This window comes from Acomys russatus, chromosome 10 (assembly GCF_903995435.1).
Source record: "Acomys russatus chromosome 10, mAcoRus1.1, whole genome shotgun sequence".
In the NCBI taxonomy this organism is placed as follows: Eukaryota; Metazoa; Chordata; class Mammalia; order Rodentia; family Muridae; genus Acomys; species Acomys russatus.
This window is the reverse complement of record NC_067146.1, coordinates 34623264-34648102: the sequence shown is the minus strand read 5'-3', so window position 1 is coordinate 34648102 and position 24839 is coordinate 34623264. Positions and strand designations below refer to the sequence as shown.

Sequence of the window (24839 nt, the reverse complement as noted above, 5' to 3'; positions counted from 1 at the left end):
TTCTTCCCTTCACTGGCTATGACTTCAATACACTCCAGAATAAGACATAGAGGACGCCATTCTTGTTTTGCTCCTGAATCTAAGTGAACTTTCTTTCTCTAGTACTTCTCCACTGAGTATCAGTGATGTTTGCTATTCTTTTGGGAGAAAGGAATGTCAGGTTAAGGAAGATCCCTTCAATTCCTTGTTTAAAACGAGATCAAAGAAGGGAGTGATGAGGAGTACATCCTACTCTTCCAGAGGATTTGAGTTTGGTTCTCAGCACCTATAAGCAGTAAGTCACCTTTATCTTTCAATTGTAACTTTTAAGGGAAGTATTAATTTAACTTAAATTATCATCTATCATTATTGTCATTAATTTCTAATGTCTTCTAGGTATTGTGTTAGATAACAGAAAACACTGGTGAATTAGAACATCAAAAAGGCTTTAGACTGTAAGCTAACTGCATCATCACAGGTTCCATAGCTCTTGGGGACTTACCTTAGCTACCCTGATAACCTGTGCTCCTATCACTTGTCCCCTGGGGTACACCCTAACTTCTAACCACACGTATAGCTCTCTGAGATCATATGCTTTTCTACACCTCTTTGATCTGTTTGTGTGTGTGTCTGTATGTGTTTTTGCATGTTCGTGTTTCTATTGCTTTTTGTTTGTTTGTTTGTTTGGTTGGTTGGTTTGGTTGGTTGGTTGGTTGGTTGGTTGTTGGTTGGTTTGGTTGGTTTTTTCAGTACTGGAGAAGAATTCGCATGTGCTTGTTATGTAAGCTAGAGCCCCAAACCCTATTTCCAAAATCTGGAAGGGCTGCTTCCTCTACCCAGGCAGGCTTCCCTGACTGTGTCAACTGGACTCCTCAGAAGCTTCCGATGACAGCAGCTACGACAGCGTTCGGTAAGTGTGCCTTTGTCGCCCAGATCTTCATCCCATAGACCATACAACATGGCTGAATGCACTTGTCATTCGTCCTTCTAACACTAGTCACTGCTTGCAGTGTTTGGTAATTAAGATTTCTAATAATGACTTTATTTCAGTAAGCATGAATTTTTAATTAAAAAAAAAAAAGGTAGTATTGACTTGGCAATTTGGCCCAGTAGGTAAACTGCCCTTACTGCCAAGCCCCAAGACCTGAGTGTGACCCTCAGGACATGCAGATTAGAGGGAGAAACTCCTGAGAGCTGTCCTCTGACCTCCACAAGGGCATCGTGGCACATGTGCACCCACACAAATATATACACATATAAATAACTGAAATAAAAATGTAAATATAGAGAACAAATGTTTTAAGTTTGCGTTTATCCTCTCAAATAGAATTTGTAACAATCTACTTGTTTTAAGTATCATTTAATTTTGACTAATTTCATTTATCATTTTTAATATAAATGGTGAAATATCAAACTTTATAGAAAGAAATATATGTCTAAACAGTAACGGCTGCATTTGTACATTTAAAAAAAAAAACTTAAAAATGACTGCCAAGTAACTTCAGTTTCAACATTTAAAACAAATGATTAACAAAGCACAGTATAGCTTATTCAAAATAAATTACCTCAATGATAGTTGGTTTCCCCACATTTTCAGCTGTTGGGGACCCATACAGGACCCCATCACTGTACGGTGTCCTCTGAATGTATCGAAGCCATCCAGGTCTGTCTGGGTAACCCATTAAATTTGTGTTAAATGTTATGGGGTCATTACTAACCTCACCTAGATAAGGAACAGAGAATTAAGACATAAAACAGTTACTTTCTTGCATGCTTCTTTGGTAGTTTCAATAAAAACATTCCAGCTGAAAAAAAATTGACATCTGCAGCAAACTAAACACACACACACACACACACACACACACATACACACACACATGCACAAGTCATCTGAAAATTTTTACTTAGGTATCCAGGTAATGAAAAAAAATCCTTTTGGTTGTTGAAACTGTCTAGAGATCTAATGAGTATAATAGATTCAAACAAATTTCTTGGATATATTTTGAGAAGAATACAAGAGGACAGTTTTGTCAGTGAGACAGCAACTACCATTCACAAATATCTCCCAAAACTCATTCACCTGGTAATGAGAATCATTCCCTTCATGGATCTCCAAAGATTGTCACTCTAAGATTAAGGAGTGGCCAAAAAATTATAAAGGTATCACAATGTGTCATTACTACATGCCTTTCTTAAATGTAGCAACTGCTGCCCAAGAGGCAGTTTTATAAAAATGAAATGACTCTTAAGAAAATACTTTAAAAATAACTAAAGAAAAGACACTTTTTTTACTACTAGAATAGGTCTACCTTCATTTTATTAATGTCAGGTAAGCTGCAATTCCTCATATAATCCACAAAGAATATTTATTAATTCTAATATTAAACGTGTATTCTTCCAACATTTAATTTTCAGAACTCATATTTGTTACTTAAGAGTTATTACTTAATGTTTCCTTACTATTCTTTCTATATCTTTATTAATGTGACAGCACTTGTGATAATTCAAAATAACACATTTACACAAATAATAAATTAAATGTTTTAATAACTGTTATTATGCTGAAGGAAAATTAATCATCATTACATTATTATGAAGTTATATCAAATTGTATCATACGGTAAAAGCTTTTTAAAACACTGTCACTTAATACCTTATTTCATTCTTTTACATGGCAAATGTATAGCTTTCTAAAAAAAAAATCAATGTACTATGTAATAAACTAAATAATAGTATAGAAAATCATAATTGGGTAATTATTTTTGTGTACTAGAGGTGGGCTATTTACCAGGCAGGGATATAACAGTCAACACTAAAACTCCAGAAATAAGCACTCTAAAATTCAAAAAATTATTTCTTTTTACAGTTAAATTTCTAAACTGAGAAAGATCCTACAGCAACCAATTTTTCATGTGCCCAGATCCTTTTAAACAGTGTTAATCATGTTTGATTTTCTATCTCCCAGGTCTGCGGGTAAACAAAAAGAAGTTATTTAACCTTTCTCCCTCCTGCAGAGAACCTACCAGGCTTTGGATACGGTGGGAATTCACCCTTAAAGTACTCTCTCTCCAAGACGTGGACAAAGAGGACACCTGCAGATGGGTATACGTTCCTATCCGAGTGCACCTTGGAGAAAAGAGTGTACACTGGACGCAAAGGGAAAGAAAGAGACAGAAAATAATGAGCGCCGCCCTTGATAACTGACAAGTCTCGCTGTGCAGACATTGCTGAGAAAACCAAAACAACACACAAGAGAACCGTTAGTGCATATTTGTTTGAAAAGGAAGCAATTTTAGGACAAAGCTCTTCCGACTTGTGTTTAGAAACCATTAAAACATTACACAAATAAAAATGACACACGTTACTTTTAGTATTTTTAATTTCCATTAAGCATAAAGACATAAATATCATTTTGATGATTTTTTGTTGTTCAAAAATGTTACCAACGTAGTGCATTTAATAAGAACTGACAAATTTCATGATTACTACAGTTTTCCCCCTTCACTTTTTAAAAAGCAAATACACAAAGTACTTTTAAAATAATAAGTGCTATTGCTTTCCAAACAGAGGCAAGTGAGCATACCTAAGCCTCATCAGAATGCATGCAGAAGCTCACTTATGCTTAGGAAGATGTGCCACTTTCTCCACGCATTCTTAAAACCTTTCCTAGACAGTAACTTTATTTCATGTCTCCTGATTTAGGCATCCAATAATTAAAATAGTATAATCTATCCCATTCTGCTACCTCCCAAATCAGCAACAACAATTACACGATGCAATTCTGAACAAATCATTTCTTTAGGCGAAATGGGATCAATTTCATGATTCACTGTGACTTAGGACTTAAGACGTGAGTGCACGAAAATGGCCAAATTGGTTTGATTAGTTTCTCCGTCTTGTTTTTCCTCTGATATCATCATCTCCACCAACACATTACTGTCATCACCTTTGTCACCTTTTTTGGGATTCTAGCCTGATGATTGGCCAGTAGGTGAAATTTTTAGACTGATAAACCCTAACAGCCAAGTTCTTTCCCTTAGTCATTGATGGATTTGTAAATGTGGTGATTAACCTTAGGAACTCCAAAACTGCTCACACCAAGCTCACAAAGTTGCTAAAAGCTCTAGGTGTCCAGACGACTGACAGTAAAGTTTTTAATATAAGAAAGAGAAAAAGAAAAACAAAAAACAGAACTCCCACAAAATGTTTCTTCCTCTGAGAAAACCCTGTCCCATGTTCTGAGGACAGCTGCCCTTTCCCCAAAAAAGAACGCACTAAAACATTTGGCTTGTACTTTCATGTATCCATAACCTGACCACTAAAAACCCCACTTCAAAGTCTATGGAACAGCCAGATGTGGTGGCTTGTGCCTGTCATTCTGTCACTCAAGAGACTGGTAGGAAAATGGCTGAGTTTAAGACAAGCCTGGTCAGGGTAACCTGGATTACAGAACAAGATCCTGTCTGAAAACAAGCAAAGTAACCACCACCACCACTACCACCACAACCACAACAAAAAGGCTATGAAATCAAAGAAATAAATAAATAGACAGGTAAATAACAAATAAATAGAAGCTGCACGATAGTTTAATAGGGTTTGCAGAGAGACACTGATGTGTGTGGCACTGAAATACGTCACGCCTTCCCTTGGTGTTCTTATTAGCAGCTGCTGCCCAAGGACTATTTGCTCACCTAGAGGGATGATGACCACATTCCAAATAACAATCCCTGCATCAGAGAAAATTTGTCAGCATGAAAAGGATGATAATCTGAAATTTTTGGACTCAGCTCAATATCACAATGTGCTCAAAATATCAGATGGAATCAGAAGTGCAAGGACCAAAGAGACCCTCCTCCAAGGTCACCATCCAGTTCTGGAGACCAGCATCTTCTTAAGTAGGTATTAGCCCAGAGTTTTAGTTGCTCTGGCAATACCTTGAAGGATGGGCCGACTGTGGAAAGATATGGAAAATTAATAGACGTAATGTTTTTCTTAATAGTAAGTGTTTACAACCCACAGATAGGGCATTTGGGTATTCAGCAATGAAAACGTGCAAGGTGCAACACTGGGGTAGTGTGTGGACCCTCTAAAGGGATGAAGTAAGACAACACAATCCTTGGGTTCATGTCAGAGAAAAACAAAACTGAGAAGTAAAGAATCAAATTGTACAGAGTTTCAAACTCCCCCTGAGAAGTTAATTTTTCTCTATATTAAAGATGTGAGAATTTCAGATCGCAGCCTTATAACCAAAGTACAGGAATAGTTAGGATAATCTAAACATATCTCTTCTGAGCTTATCTGACTTATTAATCTTTCTAGAGATGAAAAACACTATGCAGTGCAATTCTGAGTTTTATTTTCCTTGTCATTTTTTAATACCTTGAGGAGTGTTGAGCATATTTTAATAGGTTTATTGATGCCTGTGGAATGAATGACTGCATTCTAATACAAGGCAATGCAGAGACAGACACTGGTCTCATGCTAGGGAGCTAAATATATATGGCACTTAATTTAAGGTATAGTATTCTGTAGATTATTATCCTCCATTTCCATCATAAAGTAATAGCCTCTTTTACTGTTTGCTACAGCAAAATGATATATGTCAGCTTGTGAAACAAAAAGAAATGTTTCTCACGCTAAATAACACTGAAATAATTCTATTTTCTATATAGCCCCACAGAACATAACATGAGCCCATTAAAGGGTACCAATCATTCCATATCACCCCACCATGACTAGCATAGAACACCTCAGATTTTGCTCTCACAAAACAAGACAAACAAACAAAAAACATTTCTTCAGCGTACAGAGTTAATCCACACTCCTCTGTGGCCCTCTCGGGCTTTGAGACGACATGCACACTTTTTTATTCATGTGTACTCAATTGCCATTCTGCAATCTGCTGAACTGCATCCTTGCTGGTCAGTTACCTTGGCAACTCCACAGTAAAGCCTGCTTCACTTTAAGTATAGTCTGCCATTCACTAGAGAAAAACATGATACAGATGTATGACACACTCACCATCATCCAGAAACGGAAAATGACTAAGCCACTATGTTTTGTTTGTGAAAATAATACTTCCTTTCTGTATGATGGGTGAAAATTATGGGCATCCACACAACATTTTTAGAGGAGGCTCTGTCCCTGTCCCTTTGTTATTTGCAAAACAAATAGCCCTTCAAGAGCTATTTGGGCGGTATTTACACCTATGCTTCTTTTCAAAAACCAAATGGCATAGAAAATTGTAAGGCCTGGGTTGTTGTCCTTCTGAACATGAGCTATGTCAATAATGCTCACAGGGTCTAAACAAACTACCCATAGAGACTGCTACCTGGATTAACACACGCTGCAGTCACAGGTGCGTAAATGGCACATACAAACTGCAAACTCGATACACACGGCTTTTTTCAAATAACGAGTCTAAAAAAGATGAAACGTAAACACCCAAAGAAGCCACAGAACTCCGATCTGATCATCTTCACAATACACACGTGTATAGCACTGTGCTAATCAAGCCGAGGTCACAGGACCTGGCTTCTCTGTGGCGCGCATGGTTCTGTAATCTTGTACAGCCGCAGATCCATCACCTTGGCAAACATGCCACTGGATGCAAATGAAACTGAGAACCAGTATGTGGCTAAATCCCCACAAATCTAGCAACATTAGTGGGCAAAACAATTAAGGCAAAAGTTTAACCCATGGTGAAGCAAAACCAACACTTTCAAATAGGAAAGAGAACTATGGTTGTAGAGATGAAATTTTCTAAAAATGCATTGCCATAAGCAATAAAATGTATTTGGGAAAAAATTCTCCTGTCTGAATAGAGAAGAGCCAAAAGGAAAACAGTGCTAGAAAATAATGATTTCAATATTTTACCTCCATAAGCTCCTATGCTTTTCATTACCATACAGCTAAAGTGCTAGTCACAGAGGTATTGCATGTTTTAAAACTGCATGTTTTAGTCACAGGGTATATAGAAAGGTCAGGGCATTTCATCAGCTCCATATTATGTGACAGTAGAGAGCCAAGAATCAAAGAATAGATCTTGACAGCAATAGCAATAAAGTGGGCCTCACGCTAGCTAACTTGTGCCCGTCTTCCTGTGCTAAGAATCCATTAGAAACGTTCTCTGTGCGTGAAGGAAAAGATAAGCATGTGTGCATCAGTGTGCTTGTTCACAATTGCCTTCAGAACAAAAGCAAACATGGATAACTTCACAAACACTGAAGTCTGAAAGCATTACGTTGCCGAAGAACCTCTAACAGGTCTTCACAATGGCTGTGGCTATTATTACTGAAATGTAAACAGACACACATGCCATCCCATCTTTACAAAGAGTCCAGAGAACAATCGCCGGACCTTTCCCTGCGTCACTAAGGACAAGGACATGGCCATAAAGATAAAACAGACATTGAGCATGAAGCCGGAAAGTTCCAGCTACATTTAATCTTAAAGCTGTCTGTCTTTGCAATCTTTGAAAGGAAAGTCATGAATTATTGTCAATAAGCATGTCCAAGCAGCCTTCGCAAGGTACTAATTACATGCATGTCTGTTTCATAGGTGCCTTATCAATAAATTGATGGCTTTAAAAGATCTATTTCTATGGTTAGTTTCTCATTTTTGAGGTTTTTCAAGAAAGGGGTAAAAAAATCTCAGTTTACCAGGAAATCCATAGGATGGAGCCCACAGAAGGCTGATGTCCCTTAGGTAGCAGTGGTTAATCCTCTTTCATAACGTAAGATTACCATTTCGCACATCAGTTACCACGTACGGCTCTGTTATACAGGGGGCAGTATGGACTGTTTGGCCGCCTGTCATTTACAAATCACACGAGTGGGTCCCAGGAGGCTAATGCATTTTAAGGTTGTGTGTTTTATAGATTTTGTTTTCTTCTCCCCTTCCCGCCCTCTTAGACAAGTTCTCAGCTGTCATTGCTCGTTGCTATCAGTATGGTTTCTGTAGCAGCTCCTCTAGCCTTTTAAGTTGGCCATTATTAAGCCACTGCAGGTTTAAAAACCAGACGAGCAAATGAGGTAGGGCTGCGTGCTAAAAGAAGAGAGGATACGTGCTGTTTCTGTGTACGCAGTGCTCTGCTGGCCGGGAAAAAACAGAAGCCCACGTCTGCAGCACCCTTTAGGGTGCATTTCCTCGTACTTACTTGTTGCCGTATGCTGATGAAAAAAAGCTCTCTTACTACCCTCGGGATGGTGTCATTCCTTGAGGTGAAAACAGTATAAACTCTATGCTAATACATTGTAATACATTCAGAAATAAACAAGTGGACAATTGGAAGTCTTAATTCAGTCCAGATGTTATGTAAACACAAGCCATCATATCAAAATGAACCTCAGGTGTGATGTGAAATGACTTCCTGTTTGCTATGTGGGAAACAGACTGTATAATTTAAGCAGAGATTTCTAGATTAAATATTACTCGTAGCAGGAGTAATGTAACCAACCTAAAAAAATGGCAAGGTGCTGCAGTGACTAGCTTTTATTGGAGAAATTAAAAGTTTATTTTTTAAAGCATCTCATTTTTTTAATGGACTGTTCACATCCAATTTTAAGATGTCACATTACTCCTTCATTGCTAAGCATCACAAAGGTACCTCAGAAACAGGCTATTTAAATAAGACAGTATATGTATTTCCAACTATCCACATATTATCTTAAGGAAAGTACTACCTGTAAGAAATTAGATAAAAATTATGAAGATGACTTTTCAAGACACTCAAGCTATAAAGAGTGTACTGATCGGGCACCTGTCTTAATGCAACTTTAAAAAACAAAATTTGATCTAACCAATCAGGCATGAGTGTCCAGAAAATCAAACAATTTATGTACTAACGGGGGAACTAAGGCTTCATTTCCCCCTCTATCTTACAGCCTTAATGGGCTTACCCATCTCTCTGACACCCAGAGCCCCTGCATGCACAGCACCGCAAGGAGCCGCCACCCAGTGTGTTGAACAGACTGCAAGATGAATCCCGTTGGCTCTGCGAATCAAGAGAACTCATCTCGGGGTTTCCAAAGCTGAATCAACGTAAAAATTCCTCCCTAATTCATTTTTAATGAGAGATTACCACATTCAAATTAAAATGTAATTATTAAACCAGGTAGTTACTGGAGAAAAAATATTTTAAGACACCGTAAGACCCAATCAGGTACACAACCTGTTTTCAATGTTTTCTCATTCAGATTTATGCTAGGTATGATCAATCCAGCCTTACAAATGTTGACTTTCAATTGAAAACATTTCTCTGCTGTCAGCCCTTCACCTTAGGGTATCAAAGGCCGGCAGGCTGTTCATTCGGAGGTAGGCAGCTATTGCTTTTCTTGCAGTCACAGATAGCCCATGCCTAAGCGGTGGGATTCATCCTAAAGACAGCATTAGATTTCCTCCTTTGATAAGAAACGCAGACCCTTCTGCTCATGTGAGGCAGAAACCAAGGCTTGGATCTTTTTCTACAAAAAGGCAGAAGAGTTTCTTCATGAAATTTTTTCCCTCCTAACTTGTCACTTCTTTTCAATTTTATAAATTGGAGTTATCTTAACTATTATCTAATCAAATATATTTTCCCCTTTGTAGGTTTCTTTGAGTGTCTGTGTGTCTTACATTTAGATAGGAAAAGGGTGCAAACTGTTGTTAGTGGGTCATCAATTGAACACTGGACTCAGAATGCCAAAAATTGAAAAGGATTTTAGGTGTCATGCTGTCTAGGCATGCAAATATCTTTATTAAAAGGCAAGCCAAAGCACTAAGTTCTGACCTCGACATGCCCTTAGCCTCCTACTCAAGCCAGGACTGGTATACATTTGCTTTTCCTGGGGGAAAGCATTTTACTGTATAGATAACAAAACTGAACCCAGTACAGCCATAGAGCTTATCAATATAACAACACAAAAGACAAGTTAACGCATTTGCTAGTTAATAATTCTGCCACAATAAGATGGCTGTAAGGAGCTGCATAACAACCCCTTAACTTTCTTAATGATTTATAAAGAATCAGCACCTATCAGACAATCCATGCTTCTCATTTTGGAGAGTTATCTTAATTATACTACAGAACTAGAAAACGTGAGCTTACAAGCACAACCTTAGCAAACTCAGGTAGGAAGAAGCCTGCTTGCTGGTTAGAAGAGGAGGCAGCCCAGCCTCATAACTAGAACTTAGGAGGAGAGCCTCACATTTTTTGTACATGGTTCCTTGGAGTCTTGAAATTTTGAGATTCTTCTGACTTCACCACCTACCAGAGGCAAAGGATTATTTTCAGTTTAGGGGCACTTCGTGTTCTTCTACGGCATGGAAGAAACGAGAGCATCAGGAACATTCTTCTATTTCCATCTCTCTCTCTCTCTCTCTCTTTCTTACAGTGAGTGCCTTACTGTATGTATGTTCTCTGGGACTGCAATTTCAGCTGGTTGTGAGCCACCTACTGTGGTTGCTGGGAACCAAACCAAATTACTCTGCAGAAGCAGCAAGTGTTCTTAACCACTGCACCGTCTTTCCATCCCCAACACTCATTTCTTTGCTTGTCAATAAAGGAGCCTCCTTTAAGTTGAAGATCAATCTGCCTAATGTACACATTGTTTTAGTCTCATGAATATTCATTTAAAGTTCAATTTTTTGGTTGAAAAGAATTAGGGAATCTAGGCACAATCATTTTGATTTTTTCTCTTAATTCCTTAGGAATAAACCCCTCCCCCACAATGTCTGTCAACCAGTAAATCTAAGCCTGACACATTTTAGAATGTGGCTTTCCTAAGGGGGGAACGGTCTCGTATAAAAGGATAGCAAGAGATAGTGAACATAAGAATATGATCAAAGCTCATTAGATGAACACAACATACTTTCTATAATTAACGTGTGATGAAATAAAAAGAAAAGTTAATTTTAAGTATATAAATATGAAACTGTAAATTTTAGGTGAATTATCCTAAGGATACACATCACAGTTTTAATTCTCTACTCTGACTCTGAGATAAAAGAGGAGAGAGCATATATGAGGATATTTTTAATGACTTTTATACTCACTTAATATACATCAAAGACTACTTTAAAACATGTTGGCATAAGTCAATCAAATTCCTCTGAATTTTATTTAGAGAAGTACTATTCCACTGTTTAAGCTAAGGACTAAGATATTTTAAAAGTTGCACCAGAAATAACCATTACATTAATTTTACTACATAAATGCTCTTATAAAACTTTGTGCTCTCTTGAAATTGCCAAGCAGCGACTGGAATTCATGGTGAAGAAAATGCAGAGATGTGAAATCTGAGATAGCATTTAAAACACAAGCTTGCTACACAAGCTACTAGTACTTGTTGCACGTTTTAAAGTGATGATCAATTCAATTTTCTTCATATGGTTAATAAAACTTATACCTCTCTCTACAAGTTATTCTAGAAGAATGCTAGAACTTAAATGGGATGAGGATACCAGGAAGAAAGAAGATTCTCCCAGCACTCGGGAGGCAGAGGCAGGAGGATCGCTGTGAGTTCGAGGCCAGCCTGGTCTACAAAGTGAGTCCAGGATGGCCAAGGCTACACAGAGAAACCCTGTCTCGAAAAAACAAAAAACAAAAAACAAAAAAAAAAAAAAAAAAAAAAGAAGATTCTAAAGGACGAGGAAACAAGAGCATCACACCCCAAACTGATCTCATAGATAAATCTGAGAAGTGTTTTCATTTCTATTTCAAGAGATAGTATATGTCAATTTACATACTGAACACTAGTTTGAGGTACGATTGGAATCACGACATTCAAAAAAGAAAAAGGTGGTTATCCCTTAGAGATTCTAGGCAACAGCAGGTTTTTGTTTGTTTGTTTGTTTGTTTGTGGTTTTTTTTGGTCAAATCAAACAGGGACCAGAGGAATATTCTAGAAAAGACAGAAGTGCTAAGAATTAGTTTAAAATGAGTAGGAGCATAAAGAAGGAAAGGATAACTATAATTTAGTGCAAAATTCTGAGAAGTCCAAACAAAGAATCTTTGGGAAATCCATTCAGGCATGAGTAGCCAAAGAAGGCTCCATTCCTTTGGATAGGACAGAATGGAGAGCACAATGCTGACCAGAACAACAAAGGATAAACACATCATTCCCATAACTAGGAAGAAGCAGGAAGAGTGGCTGTATGAAACAAACAAAACCATAAATGTTATCAGAGTGAGCCCTTTAAAGGACCTGTGGGAGAATACAGTGGCGATAACTAAAGACGTGTGACCCAAGAGTGGTTCTAGATGACGTCTGCTGCCCTTTAAAATAAACACCTGGCATCTTTTCATGGGAAGCTACTGTCATAAAATTGTTATCTCCACTTAACATGAGCAATGAAATTCCTTTAAATATACAGATGGTTCTCTCAAAGACAGAAGCAATACTGGGAAACTTTGCCCTACTGGGAAACAGATGTGGAGGACAAAGACTCCATCTGCTAAATAGTTTGGTACCAGTTATAAGATAGTTAGTGACCTCATCTTCAAACATGCCCGAAGGAAAGAAATTCTTTACTCTGAAGTTTTTATCTCACAGTAAGGGCATTTTATGATGTGAAATTGTTCTTTTCAAAATATTTTAACACTAGCATTAATATGCAGACATCTTGGTGGCCCCAAAATTATAGAAACCTGGCTACAATTTGGTTAATATCCATAACCACATACAGCCAATATTTGGGAAAGGAGAAATATCTTAGAGCTGAATAAACAAAAAATATTAAGTGAGAGCTTATGACAGAAACTGATATTTTAAACAAGGCTAATAGTAAGGCAGACTTTCTCCCTAAATAAATGCACTGCTTCAGGGGCCATGTAACGTTGCTAATGGACACATCTATAGATAGAAAAATATTGAAGGACGAACCTATCATTCTAGGGTGAAGCCATCTTTCTAATAGAAAATAAGTACCAAGTAATTATTTAATAGCAAAACATCAATTTGGTTTACAATCAAATCACCCAAAATTAGACAAAGTATTTATGGCCATTTTTCTAAATTTATATTAAGGCTATTTAAAAATGATGTTGTTAATCATATTTTTTAATGTTTTCCAATATTTTAAAGAAATTGTTATAATGAGCATACTTGAACAAGTTCTATAAGTGGCACAATAGAGACTAGATAAGGGCATAGGTTAAAAACAAGAGTGATTTTTAGTTAAAAAACAAACAAACAAAAATAATGGATTAAGAACACAAGAGGATAAAAAGCTTTTAGAAGATTAGGGAAACAAAATTTTACTTTTTCAGATTGACTTATTAAACACACAGGACTAAAACGCAGCAGAAGGAATACTAGAAGCAACACTGACTCCCAAGTGGAGATTTATATTGACAGCCTAAACTCACCATCCTTCTTTCCAGCAGCCATTTTTCTGCTGATAATAAAACTGTTGGCTTGTTTGGTCTTCCCGTTAACTGTTCCATTTATGCCATCAGCACAGCTTAATAAAAAAGCTTTTCAGAATAAAACAAATGCACACAAAGAAATGAAATTAATGTCAAATTAAAAACTACCATCACAGATACTGTTAACTTGGCTCAGAGTACATCTGCTCATACTAGCAGCTGAATTCAAATGTTTATTACATGCCAACAGGGGGAGTCTATAGAAGTAAGCGAGACACAGGCCCTGCTCCACAAGGAGCTTACAATCTGTGAGGATTGAATGTTAACTTCTCTACAGAAATATTGATTATGAGGTGACATCAATGATGTCCACAGAACGGCCAAAAGCACGAGCGCGACAGCAACACTGGAGGGGAGATGATCATCTCTGATTGGGAATTTTTCATTACATCAACTCAGGGCTGAGTTTGGAAACCTTAAAGTGGCACCAATGACCAGGATTTTGTAGGGTTCAAAAGGTACCGGCAGTCTATCGCAATACCCACCTCAAAGCTAAAAGAAAGACAGAGAGGCGCCAGCTGCAAGACACAAAGGAGATAATGCTTTTCAAATCTTAGGGCACATAGATAAAGGAGAAACCAAAGATGGCTTTGAAGGTGTTTGATCTAGAAGGATACTGGCCCTTTGGCCAGTAAGCCCAGGAGAATGGCTAACTTCAGAAGAAAGATGAGAATTAAGTTTGAGATATATGCTATCTAGGGTCCCAAACGTCCATCCAGGTGAACCCGCCTAAGAAGAAAGGGTTACATAAAGAGGGTTAGGTGCAGATTTGAAGCCATCTCTCTTAAAGAACTAATAACAAAAGCCGAAGACCCAGTGCAGCCCTTTGAAGGCACCATATCCCCTGGGAACATATCTGAAAGCCTGAGGCCTGAGGTGATCTGGAGCACGTACACACTTTCATCCTGCTTCTCGTCATCCAAACTGCTCATCTTCCCACTGAGTTCCCAGGATCCACCCCAACCTTTCAGATTTCATGGATTTAGGCTTCATTTTCCTGGCAACACTAGCTCTCTTTTCTGCTCTCCTTTCTTTTCATCATCTCGGAAAAGCTCTCCTCTGGCTTCAGCACAGCTGCAAAATCCTCTGGGACTTACCCTATACGTCTGTCCTTTCTCCTAAGCCGGAGAAAGAGCTAACACACACACACACACACACACACACACACACACACACACACACACACACACAGGGCTGGAGAGGTGACTCAATGGTTAAGAGCACTTGTTGCTCTTAAGAAGTGGTTTGGCACTTGGGAGGCAGAGGCAGGAGGATCTCTGTGAGTTCGAGGCCAGCCTGGTCTAAAGAGAGAGTCCCAGGACAGCTAGAGCTGTTACACAGAGAAACTGAGTCTCGAAAAACCAAAAAAACCAAACAAACAAAATCAACAACAACAACAACACAAAAGTGGTTTGGTTCTTAGCACTAAACCCATGTAGATAATGAACCCTAAGGAATCTGATGCCTTCTGGTCTTGTCAGGTACTTGCATATAGGTGGTACATATATATAAACCCAAGAGTTCATGCATTCATATTTAAAATCTGAAAAAGAAAGGAGTAAAAGAGGACACACAAAACAGCAAGGCTAGTAAACGTAGAATGAGTTAATATACATATGTACTAGCTAAATCTGAGAAAGATTCTACAAAGAAAGGGCAGTCACAGGCTGGACAACAGAGTCTGAAATACCACATACTCCAGGGAAGAGAGATGGCAAAGAAGAGGCTGCGATCCATATCCACGCTTGCTACAAAATGGCCAAAGGATGAAAGCTTTATAAAAGAGAACGAGCTTTCAAAAGGAGGAAACTTATTAGTGACTCCTTGAAAACAGAGTTCTAATAAAGTGGTGAAAGAAGAAAGCACACTGCAAATTCCAGCTGTAGAAGCGGCAAGCCCAGGCTCTCTGTGGAGAGCAGCCGCCAGTGTGAGGAAGCCAAAGTGAGCATAGGACGGAGGGCCTGGTGGAAAGAGAGTGGGACGGGGGGACATGCTAGTAGAGGCAAACTGGCATTCCACATGTAAACTCTTTGAGAACAGAGACAAAGAGAAGGACCATACTCCCTGGGACACAAATCCAAGAAAGGCAGAGCATATGGGGCCAGAAACAGACAACATAAATAAAGAAAATACTTCCTGAACAAGAAAGTAAAGATACTGGAAACAGAAACATTCTGCAGAGCCTAACAAAATTAATCTTAAAAGCCTGCTCATCATGAAGTCAGAGATTATGTATGTATTTTTTTTCTTTCTCTTTTCCTTTCCTTTTTTTCTTATTTGTTTTATTTTTTAATGTTTGGTGTTTCAAGACTGGGGTTCTCTGTGTAACAGCCTTGGCTGTCCTAGACTCACTTTGTTGACCAGGCTGCCCTCGAACTCATAGAGATCTGCCTGCCTCCGCTACCCAGGTGCTGGAATTAAAGGCATGCGCCACCACACCCAGCCTATATTTTCTTTTTACACTGACATATCAGTGAAATATGTAAGAAACTACATGGTGAGAAATATCAAGTTCCCCACGTAAGGTGAAAAAGTACAACTCAAAATCTAAGTTTTAGCCAGGTGTGGTGGTACATGCCTTTGATGCCTGTACTTGCATGTGAAGGATAAGGAGATCAAGGGCAGGGTCTCTGTACCAAAACAAACAAACAAAACCCACAAAAACCTAGGTCACTAAAACAAACAAACCAAAAGTCTCACTCTGTAAACTTAAGTGTACCAACTCTACCTACTAAATGGCCAATCTTCTGAATGACTTTCCTAACAACTAGTTGAGTCGTTCTACAGCTGAAATTACAGGTTTCTAAAACTAGAACAAGCATATGGTAGGCATTACCAAAAACTTACATTTTAAACAAAATCAAAAGACGCTAAGGTGTGATGGCCCAGCACTCCCTTCTGGAGCCTAGTCATCATTGGTTCTAAAGACGATATGACTGCTTATACACCTACGTAGCATCTTCAGAATAAATGTCCAATGTGTCCCCACAAAGTTTATGACAAACAGAAGCACAATACATATCCATGAGTGTATAAAAGAAAGTCTGAGTAGCTGGGCTACACGACTACATCATGTGATTCTCAGAAACAATTATATCGTCTCAAAGACTGCCATATGTAAAAAAATATGAGCTGGTAGTCCGATTTGTTTGTATACTCCAAGAGAGACCCAGCACTGGAAACTCTACCCTTATAACTTCCAACTAATCTATCGTAACAGTCAGAACAAGAGTCACTGATGGGCAGTAGAGAAACCCACCCTACAGACTTGGGAAGCAGATGACAAATTCTGTTCGACTCTAATTTCCAGCAGCATTTACGTTACTGGCAGATCCTGAGTGGAAAGCTTTCACGTATTGTCTCACTCAATCCTTACAAACCCGAGTGAATCTATCAACGTGTTTGAAGATTACAGGGGCTTAATCTTAAAGCACCAGGTAGTAAATCCAGCAGGCAGACGCCCTGGAGCTCCTCACTTCTTTGTTAACTGGGTGGGTGAGTCATCACAAAGCAAGCACTGGTTGGGAGACCAGAGAGCACTGGCCGGATTTCTCCCTCCATTGTAGTGCACCAGTCCTCACACTATGCTGTTCATTAGAATCATTGTTCAGAGTTTATACACTTGATGAGTGCTTCAAAAGGCTCAATTGCACAACGTCAAGTCTGTGAGGTTCTGCTCTTGCACTGTTTTCAGAAGTCGACTAACCTAAGTTTTGCAATCACTTCATGTCCTTGGCTGGTAAACTAAATACCATTTTTAGACTTTCTGGGTTCTCTATAGAAATAGCCTAGTTGTCTTTCATAGGATTTTAGAGGGAAAAAAAAAAATATCTCATTAGTGTCCCAATCATCAAGGATTCAGGCAGAATAAAAGAGTTGTATACACTTCCTGTTTGCTCTTTATCTTACAGGTGGCAGTGCCTTCAGCACCTTCTTTCTTTTTTTAATTTAAGAGGAAACCAGGTCTTTCTTTTAAATTGTTTATTTGTATAGTGGGTGTGTGTGCACACATGCACGCATGTGATATGTACACGGGACTAAGCATGCCGTGTTAACCATACAGAGGTCACGGGATAACTTTATACAGTCACTCCTTTCCTTCCATCTTTACACGGGCTCCGGGGATATTGCTCAGGCCACCAGACTTCACAGGAAAGCACCGTTACCATGGCACTACTTCACTGGTTCAGGCATACTCATTTTCTGAAGTTCATATTAATTTGTATACGATCTGACTGACCTCAGAAAACTGAAGCCTGACAAATCAATAGAAAAGGGTAACTACAATGGCTCTGCTCACGAGACAATGTTATTAAAGGTGAGACAGAAGGCCACAGAGAACGTGGTTGCTTAGATATTCAAGTCCCACATACACCTTAAAGAGAAAATTCGATAATATGGAAATAATTATTTGTTTTTAATTTTATGCTCAACATCAAAGAAACATTTAACTAATTTCTTGTGTAAAAAAATCACTATAATCTGTAAACTGACAAATGGAGATTACTCACTGTGGGAGGGGGAAGCTAATGTTTGGTCGCTTTATTTTCATTAGAAGAAAACAAATGCATTTTTCCCTCTGTGAGAAAAAAATATTTCTTTTAAAAAAACTATGACTCGGTTTTAAAAAACTATCTTTCCTGTACACAACTTTTCAAGATTAAATCTAATGTGTAAAATAATGTCAAGTTGTAGAGACCGGTTATTGGACAAGCTCCAAAGGTGCTTGTCTTCAGAAATCATTAAAGGAAGCGGTTCCTGATCATTTGTCACAATTACACCTACAAGGCTGCTTTGCTCTAACTAAACAGCACATAGGCAAAGAGAGCCGTGAATGCCGCGGTTCCGCGGTGTAAATCAGAAACTGTTCACACAATTTGCTGGGCTAGCAGTGTCCACAACACAGCCAAGGCTTCAGCGCTTCCCCTCCCAAACAGTCAAAGCTGAATGAATCGGAAGGTGGCTGGCATGCACTCAGGTTCCTTGGAAACCATACAATACTTAAAGTTGGCCTTAAGACTTTCTGATTCATTTGGCGGCTTGCAGCAGCATAACAAGTTTTCATCTGGCTGGGGCAAGCCGGTCTCTGAAGAGAGATTACAGCTCTTTCCCCAACCTGGGTTAATTTGCAGACTGGTGTGAGGGGGTGGGGGCTGGGATAGGGGTGGGGGTGGGATGGGGTGGGGTTGCTGTTTAATCTGAGCAATTGAAGAGCTATGAATAGTGACTGATTGCTGATGAGCTAATCAGAATGACAAGGGACAGAAATAATAAATAATAACGTGCTCAGACATCACTGTCCAAGTAAACAGCAGGATATGCCAAATGAAATTTAATCTGATTAGCACACCTACCTTACAAGTGAACTATCAAGCCCTATCAAGCTTCTCTCTGCTCCCTGCTTCTATTCTATTAAGTCTATTCTAAGAGGATTTTGCTGAAGTTCACCGGATAGCTCATGTCTCTCAGGGCTCCTCCCTTCTTCAACTCCCTTCAGGACCCTTTTTTAAAAATTTATTAGCGTCGTGTGTGTGTGTGTGTGTGTGTGTGTGTGTGTGTGTGTGTGCGTGTGCGTGCGCGCGCGCGCGTGCACGCGTGCATGCGTGTAATGTATGTGAGCATGTGTGGTCCGTGTGGAGATCAACGGAGCCCTGTGCAGTCAGTACTGTCTTTTCACCTGTACTTGGGTTCCAGGGATTGACCCCAGACTGCGCGGGCTTTCCTATCTGGCAACAAGCACCCTCCCCCACTGAGCCATCTTGCAAGGTCCTCTTCCCTCCCTTTCCTTATGCGACTTTGTTCCCCACAACTTCCCAAAGTGCTTCTTACACTGTTTCTGCTGTTTTTCCCTCCCTTTGTACAAAGATTAACGCATTTGCGCCCATGTTTTTAGCGCGATGCTAGCTAGATACCGAGCTAAGGTGTTTACACATATTAACATATTAACTAACTTAATCCTTACATCAACAATGTCAAGTAGGTAGTATTGGCTCCGTTGCACAATAAGGACAAGAAGTCTCAGGACATGATGCAAGCTGCCACTAGTCACATGCTTCCTAAGTGGCGGGACTGGATTTTGAACCCGTTTTGTGGCTGACTGCAAAGTCACCATTAGCTAGCCAATCAGCCACCCTACCTCAAAACAGTGTTCAAAGGAGCGCAGCGCATAAGTGGTTCTCATCTCAAGATACCCTTACTGTTTCTAGTCTATCAACTGCAAGATTTTTTTGATTCTGAGGGGAGAAATACATTGTGGGATTCCCTGCATTAGAAGCAGCAACAAGTAGTGCTTCAGCTGTGGGGTGGAAACAAAGCTGGTGGGCTTTTGCAAAAAGATAAACACGAAACACAAAACAGCCCACAGAGAGAAGAAAGCCAGAAAGCCAACGTGCTGGTGAGACCGAGGACGGGGAAGGCTTTGCTGAGAACACCTCCTAAGCCTCTCCCAGGTGCCAGGAAGGGTGTTCCTAGGGGAAGTACTTGCCGGCCTTCAACTCACAAAGATCCAACTATCTCTGCCTCCCGAGTGCTGGGATTCCAGGCATGCGTCACCACACCTGGCCTAATTTTATCATTTTTAAGGAAGGCAAAAACATGAGACACAAGAGTGAAATAACATTGGACTGCAGAAAGTAGGCAGCCACTGTGGGACTCTCTCTCTGAAGGGAGGCTGGCAGGACTCAAAAATCTAGTTGTTCCCACTGATTATTTAGGGTTTCTGTGCCTCCGTTTCTTCCTCTGGTAGGGGTGGGGACAGAAAAGAATTCACATCACAGAGGTGCTATGAATACTAAACAAGAGAATACACTTAAAACCTTTACAGGAAAAGTTGGCACGAAACAACAATCCACAAGTGATAGATCTGTTGTTCATTTTCCGCTTCTCTGATGAAATATCTGGATTATAAGAAAATTTTTTTGACATTGCAGCAAAAAATTATCACTACAGCTGGCATTATGTGGTACTTTCTACAACCACGATGCCTAAATAAAGTCATACTTCTACGGAAGGTTAGAGAATATTCCAGAAGGCCCCTGAGAAACACACCAAAAGCCCAGGTTTGCTGAACTCCACCCCATTGTCTCCCAGGGCTAAGAAGATAACAAGGCATGTGCCTCCGGCCTGACCCTTAGTCAGGGACTACTGGCGACTGAAAGTCGCAGTTTACCTCTTTGAAGACAGCAGATGTGACGTGAATTCCAGTTAAGACTCATCTTTCCCTGAGATCTCATGAACCCTCAGGTGTTTGTTCTGGGAAGAGAACTGCAACCAAAGGGGAAAGAGGGCCGTGTGCACACGCTTCAGCTTTGCTCTAAACCCAGTTCCAAGACTGAGTGAAAATTAAATTGCTATGTTTGAAAGAGTAGGGTAAAACCAGAAGCTACTCTTTTCTCTGTCTGAAATAAATGTCTTCTTTGCTCAAAAAAACTGAGAAGAGCTGTTTTCCTCTGCCACACCGTACTCTCTGCTGTGGGTGAAGCAGTGGGTGGAAGGGGAACACACTGGGGCCTTTAACAAAAGGCGCCTCCACTACATGCAGTAGCTATGTGCATCACTGCCGTCTAATGTCCTCATCTGAAAGAGGTAGGACTGTTTTCAGATGGAAAACCACAAAACACCGTGCACGATTCAAAATCCAGAGTGCTAGTGCGATCTAGTGGAAAGGGATTAAAAAGCAGAGGGTCTGTGTGAGCCACTGGGGTAGGGAGGGGAAGCAGTGGGGATGATTTCTGTTCAAAAAATAAAAAATAAAACAATGCTATGCCCTTTCCAATTAGGAAGCATCAAAAAGAAACAGTGTCATATCACATGTTTGCTTTAACCTGTCATTTAATTGTCTGTGATAGGAGTCAAGCTTTCTAACACATTCATCAGGACGCTGTGTTGTACATAGGTACCTTCTCACATCTCTCTTGTCACTCTACTAAGGCCACTCACCAGCTACAGCATGTACTGTTAACTATGCATCTGTCTCTATTTTATTCATATGCAACACGTAATTGTACAAGGACAGAAATTTACCATGTTCTACCCTACAAGTGATTCCCTCTGTTTTTTTATTTTTCACTCAGAACATATTTGCACCTCTTTACATGTTAAAATTGCATCGCTTTCTATTCAGTGGACCAATCATAATTTATTTACTATCACCATGAACTCAACCACACCAGATTTAGACCGAAGCTCTTGCCTTTCCAATCTGATCCCCTTCCAGCATCACAGAGACCATCGGGCAAATGACAGAAATGTAGCAGACATAATCTCCTGGCTAACAGCCCCAAATTCAATTCCAATATATCTAATTTCACCCCTCAAAATGTCCCTTCTCTCTTCTTTTCCCTACATTAGCCTACAAGGTCACTATCTCCAACCTGGATTTAAGCAGCCTCCAATACAAACTATTCAGGCGCCTCTAACCTTTCGTGGCACAGCAGTTAGAGTACTCTTTTTGAAATGCAAATCGGGTCTTGTCCTGCTTAACCCCCCTCTGAGACTTCCCATTGGTGTTAGTACAAAGATGCACCACTTTAAGGTGGTCTACTAGGTCAGGAAAGATCGGCTCCTTGACCCCGCTGGCATTGTCCTTGCCCGTCTCTTTCTTCTCTCCGCACTTTTTATTTAGCGCACTCTGGCTGCCCCAGGACCTCAGCAGAGCCGGTCTCACAGGCACCTCTCCCTATTCACCTCCGGAACACTTCTGCCCCTGCCCATCCTTTCTTCCAGTCAAACCCTCTGCCAGTGTTTTTCAGCATGTTGCTTAGCCCCAAAGAGTGCAATCTTAGGTGCGATTATTTGATTAATCTTCACAACACTTAATCCCCCAAAGGAAAAAAAAATCTTGATTCATCTTTGTCAATTCAGTAGTTTAAAATTTTCTAGAGCTGAGACCACCTTTTACCCAGCATCTGTTGCAGTGTCTTAAAAACACCCAACACCCCCCCAAAGAAAGTATAAAATAATCCTTCATTCCTAAGATTCCCAAGTTTTTCTAGTTTATTATTATTACTATTATCAACACCGTATACAAAACACATCCACATTTGCATCTCTGACCACTTTCACCAGGCTAAAATCTATAAGGAAAACTGCTAACCCCCCCCCCCAAAAGGTGTAATTCAGATTCTGATAAGATATCTAGCAGCCTACTGCAGTACTGGTCTTTGATTAGAATCAACTCTGTAACTACTGAAAATAAAAGACGTCAAAGGTGCTACATTAATTAACTGTTGCATCGGGAGAGAAAGGCCGGTATCATTTTACCGCCCAGTGAGAAGCACTGATTTGTTAAAGAGGGAAAACAAAAATCCTTAGAGCTCATGGTTCCTTTCCTTTTGCATTTGGAGGTGAAACAGAAGCTATGTTTCTTTGCATTCTGCTCAAAAAAAAAAAAAAAACAAACTAGGGAAGTGAAACACCCCTCTATAACCGCGCTCTCGGAAAATTAACTGTGATCTCTTTCAAATTCAGAGTGAACCCCAATCTCCATTATAATCAAAGTGGTGACCAGATGAATGAGTGAAAAGGCAAAGAATGGGAAGGAATTTAACCAAAGCTGCCCATCTCCCAAACAGTTTTGAAACCAGCCGTTTCATTTATCTGAAAAGAAAGTCTGTCCTTCCATGTCACAACAGATGCTGGGTGATTCCCGTGGTACAGGCTGCCAAAGATCTATTATAGATATCTGATAAGCCTAAGGTAATTAGGTAGAAAGTGTGCCATGCTAAAGATGATTTTTTAATTAATAAAAATAAAATTAAGCCACTGACATAAATGTGGCATTAAAATCCCTAGGTGAAGATTTTAAAAACAAAAACAAAAAAACCCAAAAATCTTGCCAGGGTGACCTAAGAAGAAAATAGTACAGCCTTTGCTAACACATTCATGTTTCTGAGAGTTTAACAGTAGTCACAGCAGCAACAAATGATCATTCAAAGGCAACCTAGGCGTTTCCAAATTTAACTAAGTTTTTAAGCTTAAACACTGGGATGATTACTTTGTGGTTCAGGGACCTGGGCAAGCACCGCACTCAAGGAATTGCAAGCAGCTGCCTGCAAATCAGGTGAGCTTTGACGAGCCAGAACCTCGCTTTTCAGAGTTCCTCTCTCGGAAATACGAGCTGAGCCAAAAAATGCCTGTGGCATCCCTAGCAACTGGGAAGACAGCCACACAAGCGGCTGGCTGTGTGTGTTATTACAACCTCACAGAAGTGCATGGCACTGGTACAAAATGAGAGGGGGAGGCGGGGTTGTTTAACAGTAAAAATCTACTTCATGCAATGAAGTAGCTCTACTTCTGATTTCTAACCATTGGAGCGGGAAAGAAAGTTCTGGGTCTGAGGCAGGAGGGGACAGCTGGTAAGCAAAGACAACAGATTTACCTCCCTTTTCTTCACAGCTCTCACAGAGCCCCTCCAGAATTTGCAAGGTTCCCAAACATTTGATAGAAATTCTATGCAGGCAATAGTGCTGCTCAAAAAGAGAGGTCCTGGATGGAAGTACTGTAACCTCCATGAATTCATTTAAAAAACAAAAAAAACCCCACATCTCCCAAGTTAGACACGGCTATCAAAATAAACAACCAATGGGCAGATGCACAGATGCAGAAGGAAAATTTGCCCCAAGACACATTTCATATAGTAAGAAAATGCTCCCGAGGCAGGCAGAATCCAAGCTCTCCCTAATAAGCAATTACAAGAGCAGAGGCTGGAAGCTACTTCTGATGGTTATGGTTTTACGGTGCTGCTGGGGGAAAACAAAAAACCCTCAACTTTATTATAAAGTGATAGCTACACCTGTGGGGGGGGGGGAGAGGTTACTGAAGGGAGATCTGTCCCACACTCCTCTGAGGAAGAAGAAGGCAAGCAGCAAGCCATCTTGGACTAGTGGCCAGTAACTTTCCTGCCAGGTAACCCTGACATCTGGCCGCACCTCGGAGGAGAAAGTCTGCTCTGGACCAAACAAAACAACCACACCCGGAGGAGGAAAAAGAGGAAGAAAAAAACAGGCCCGGGAAGCCAGTTAAGACCAGGGTACGTGGAAAGGAGGAGATGATCTTACATTTCCCCAGATTTTCAAGTTTGCGATGCAGAGGCGGGAAATACAAACTCGAAATGTGTAGGGCCGTTCTTTTTAGAAAGTTTATCGAAGAAGGAGAAGGGTTTCCATGACAAGTTTGCATACAGGTCACACTAGAATATTCCATTGGTCTTCAAACTCCACACTGCAAAAGAGGTGAATGTTTCTGATACTGTAAAAGAACAGTGACATCGATTTTTTTTTCCCTGTTGGGCTGCACTGTTAGAAAGGTCTTGAATTGAATCTATCTGCACTTTCACCCACTCAATGCTTGTTCTGCTCTCTGAAGCAAACAAAACAGAGTTTATTTCTACTTTTACTCTACCCAAACTAAACCTTGCCAGACCCTTTGAGGATACCCCCTATGACAGGGTTGC

At 39.9% G+C, this 24839-nt stretch overlaps 1 protein-coding gene across 5 annotated transcripts in view; it reads right to left on the bottom strand.

Moving 5' to 3' along the window:
- The window catches only part of Sgce (sarcoglycan epsilon), a 73225-nt gene that overhangs the window by 43155 nt on the left and 5231 nt on the right, over positions 1-24839 (bottom strand). For 3 of the 5 annotated variants that reach the window (XM_051151976.1, XM_051151975.1, XM_051151977.1), the window contains exons 2-4: positions 13328-13435; positions 3003-3125; positions 1545-1702 (exon numbers count right to left, since the gene is read on the bottom strand). In XM_051151976.1, the coding sequence (XP_051007933.1) occupies positions 1545-1702; positions 3003-3125; positions 13328-13435 (389 nt within the window). The remainder of the gene's footprint in view (positions 1-1544; positions 1703-3002; positions 3126-13327; positions 13436-24839) is intronic. The other 2 variants (XM_051151978.1, XM_051151979.1) reach the window with 1 other exon arrangement.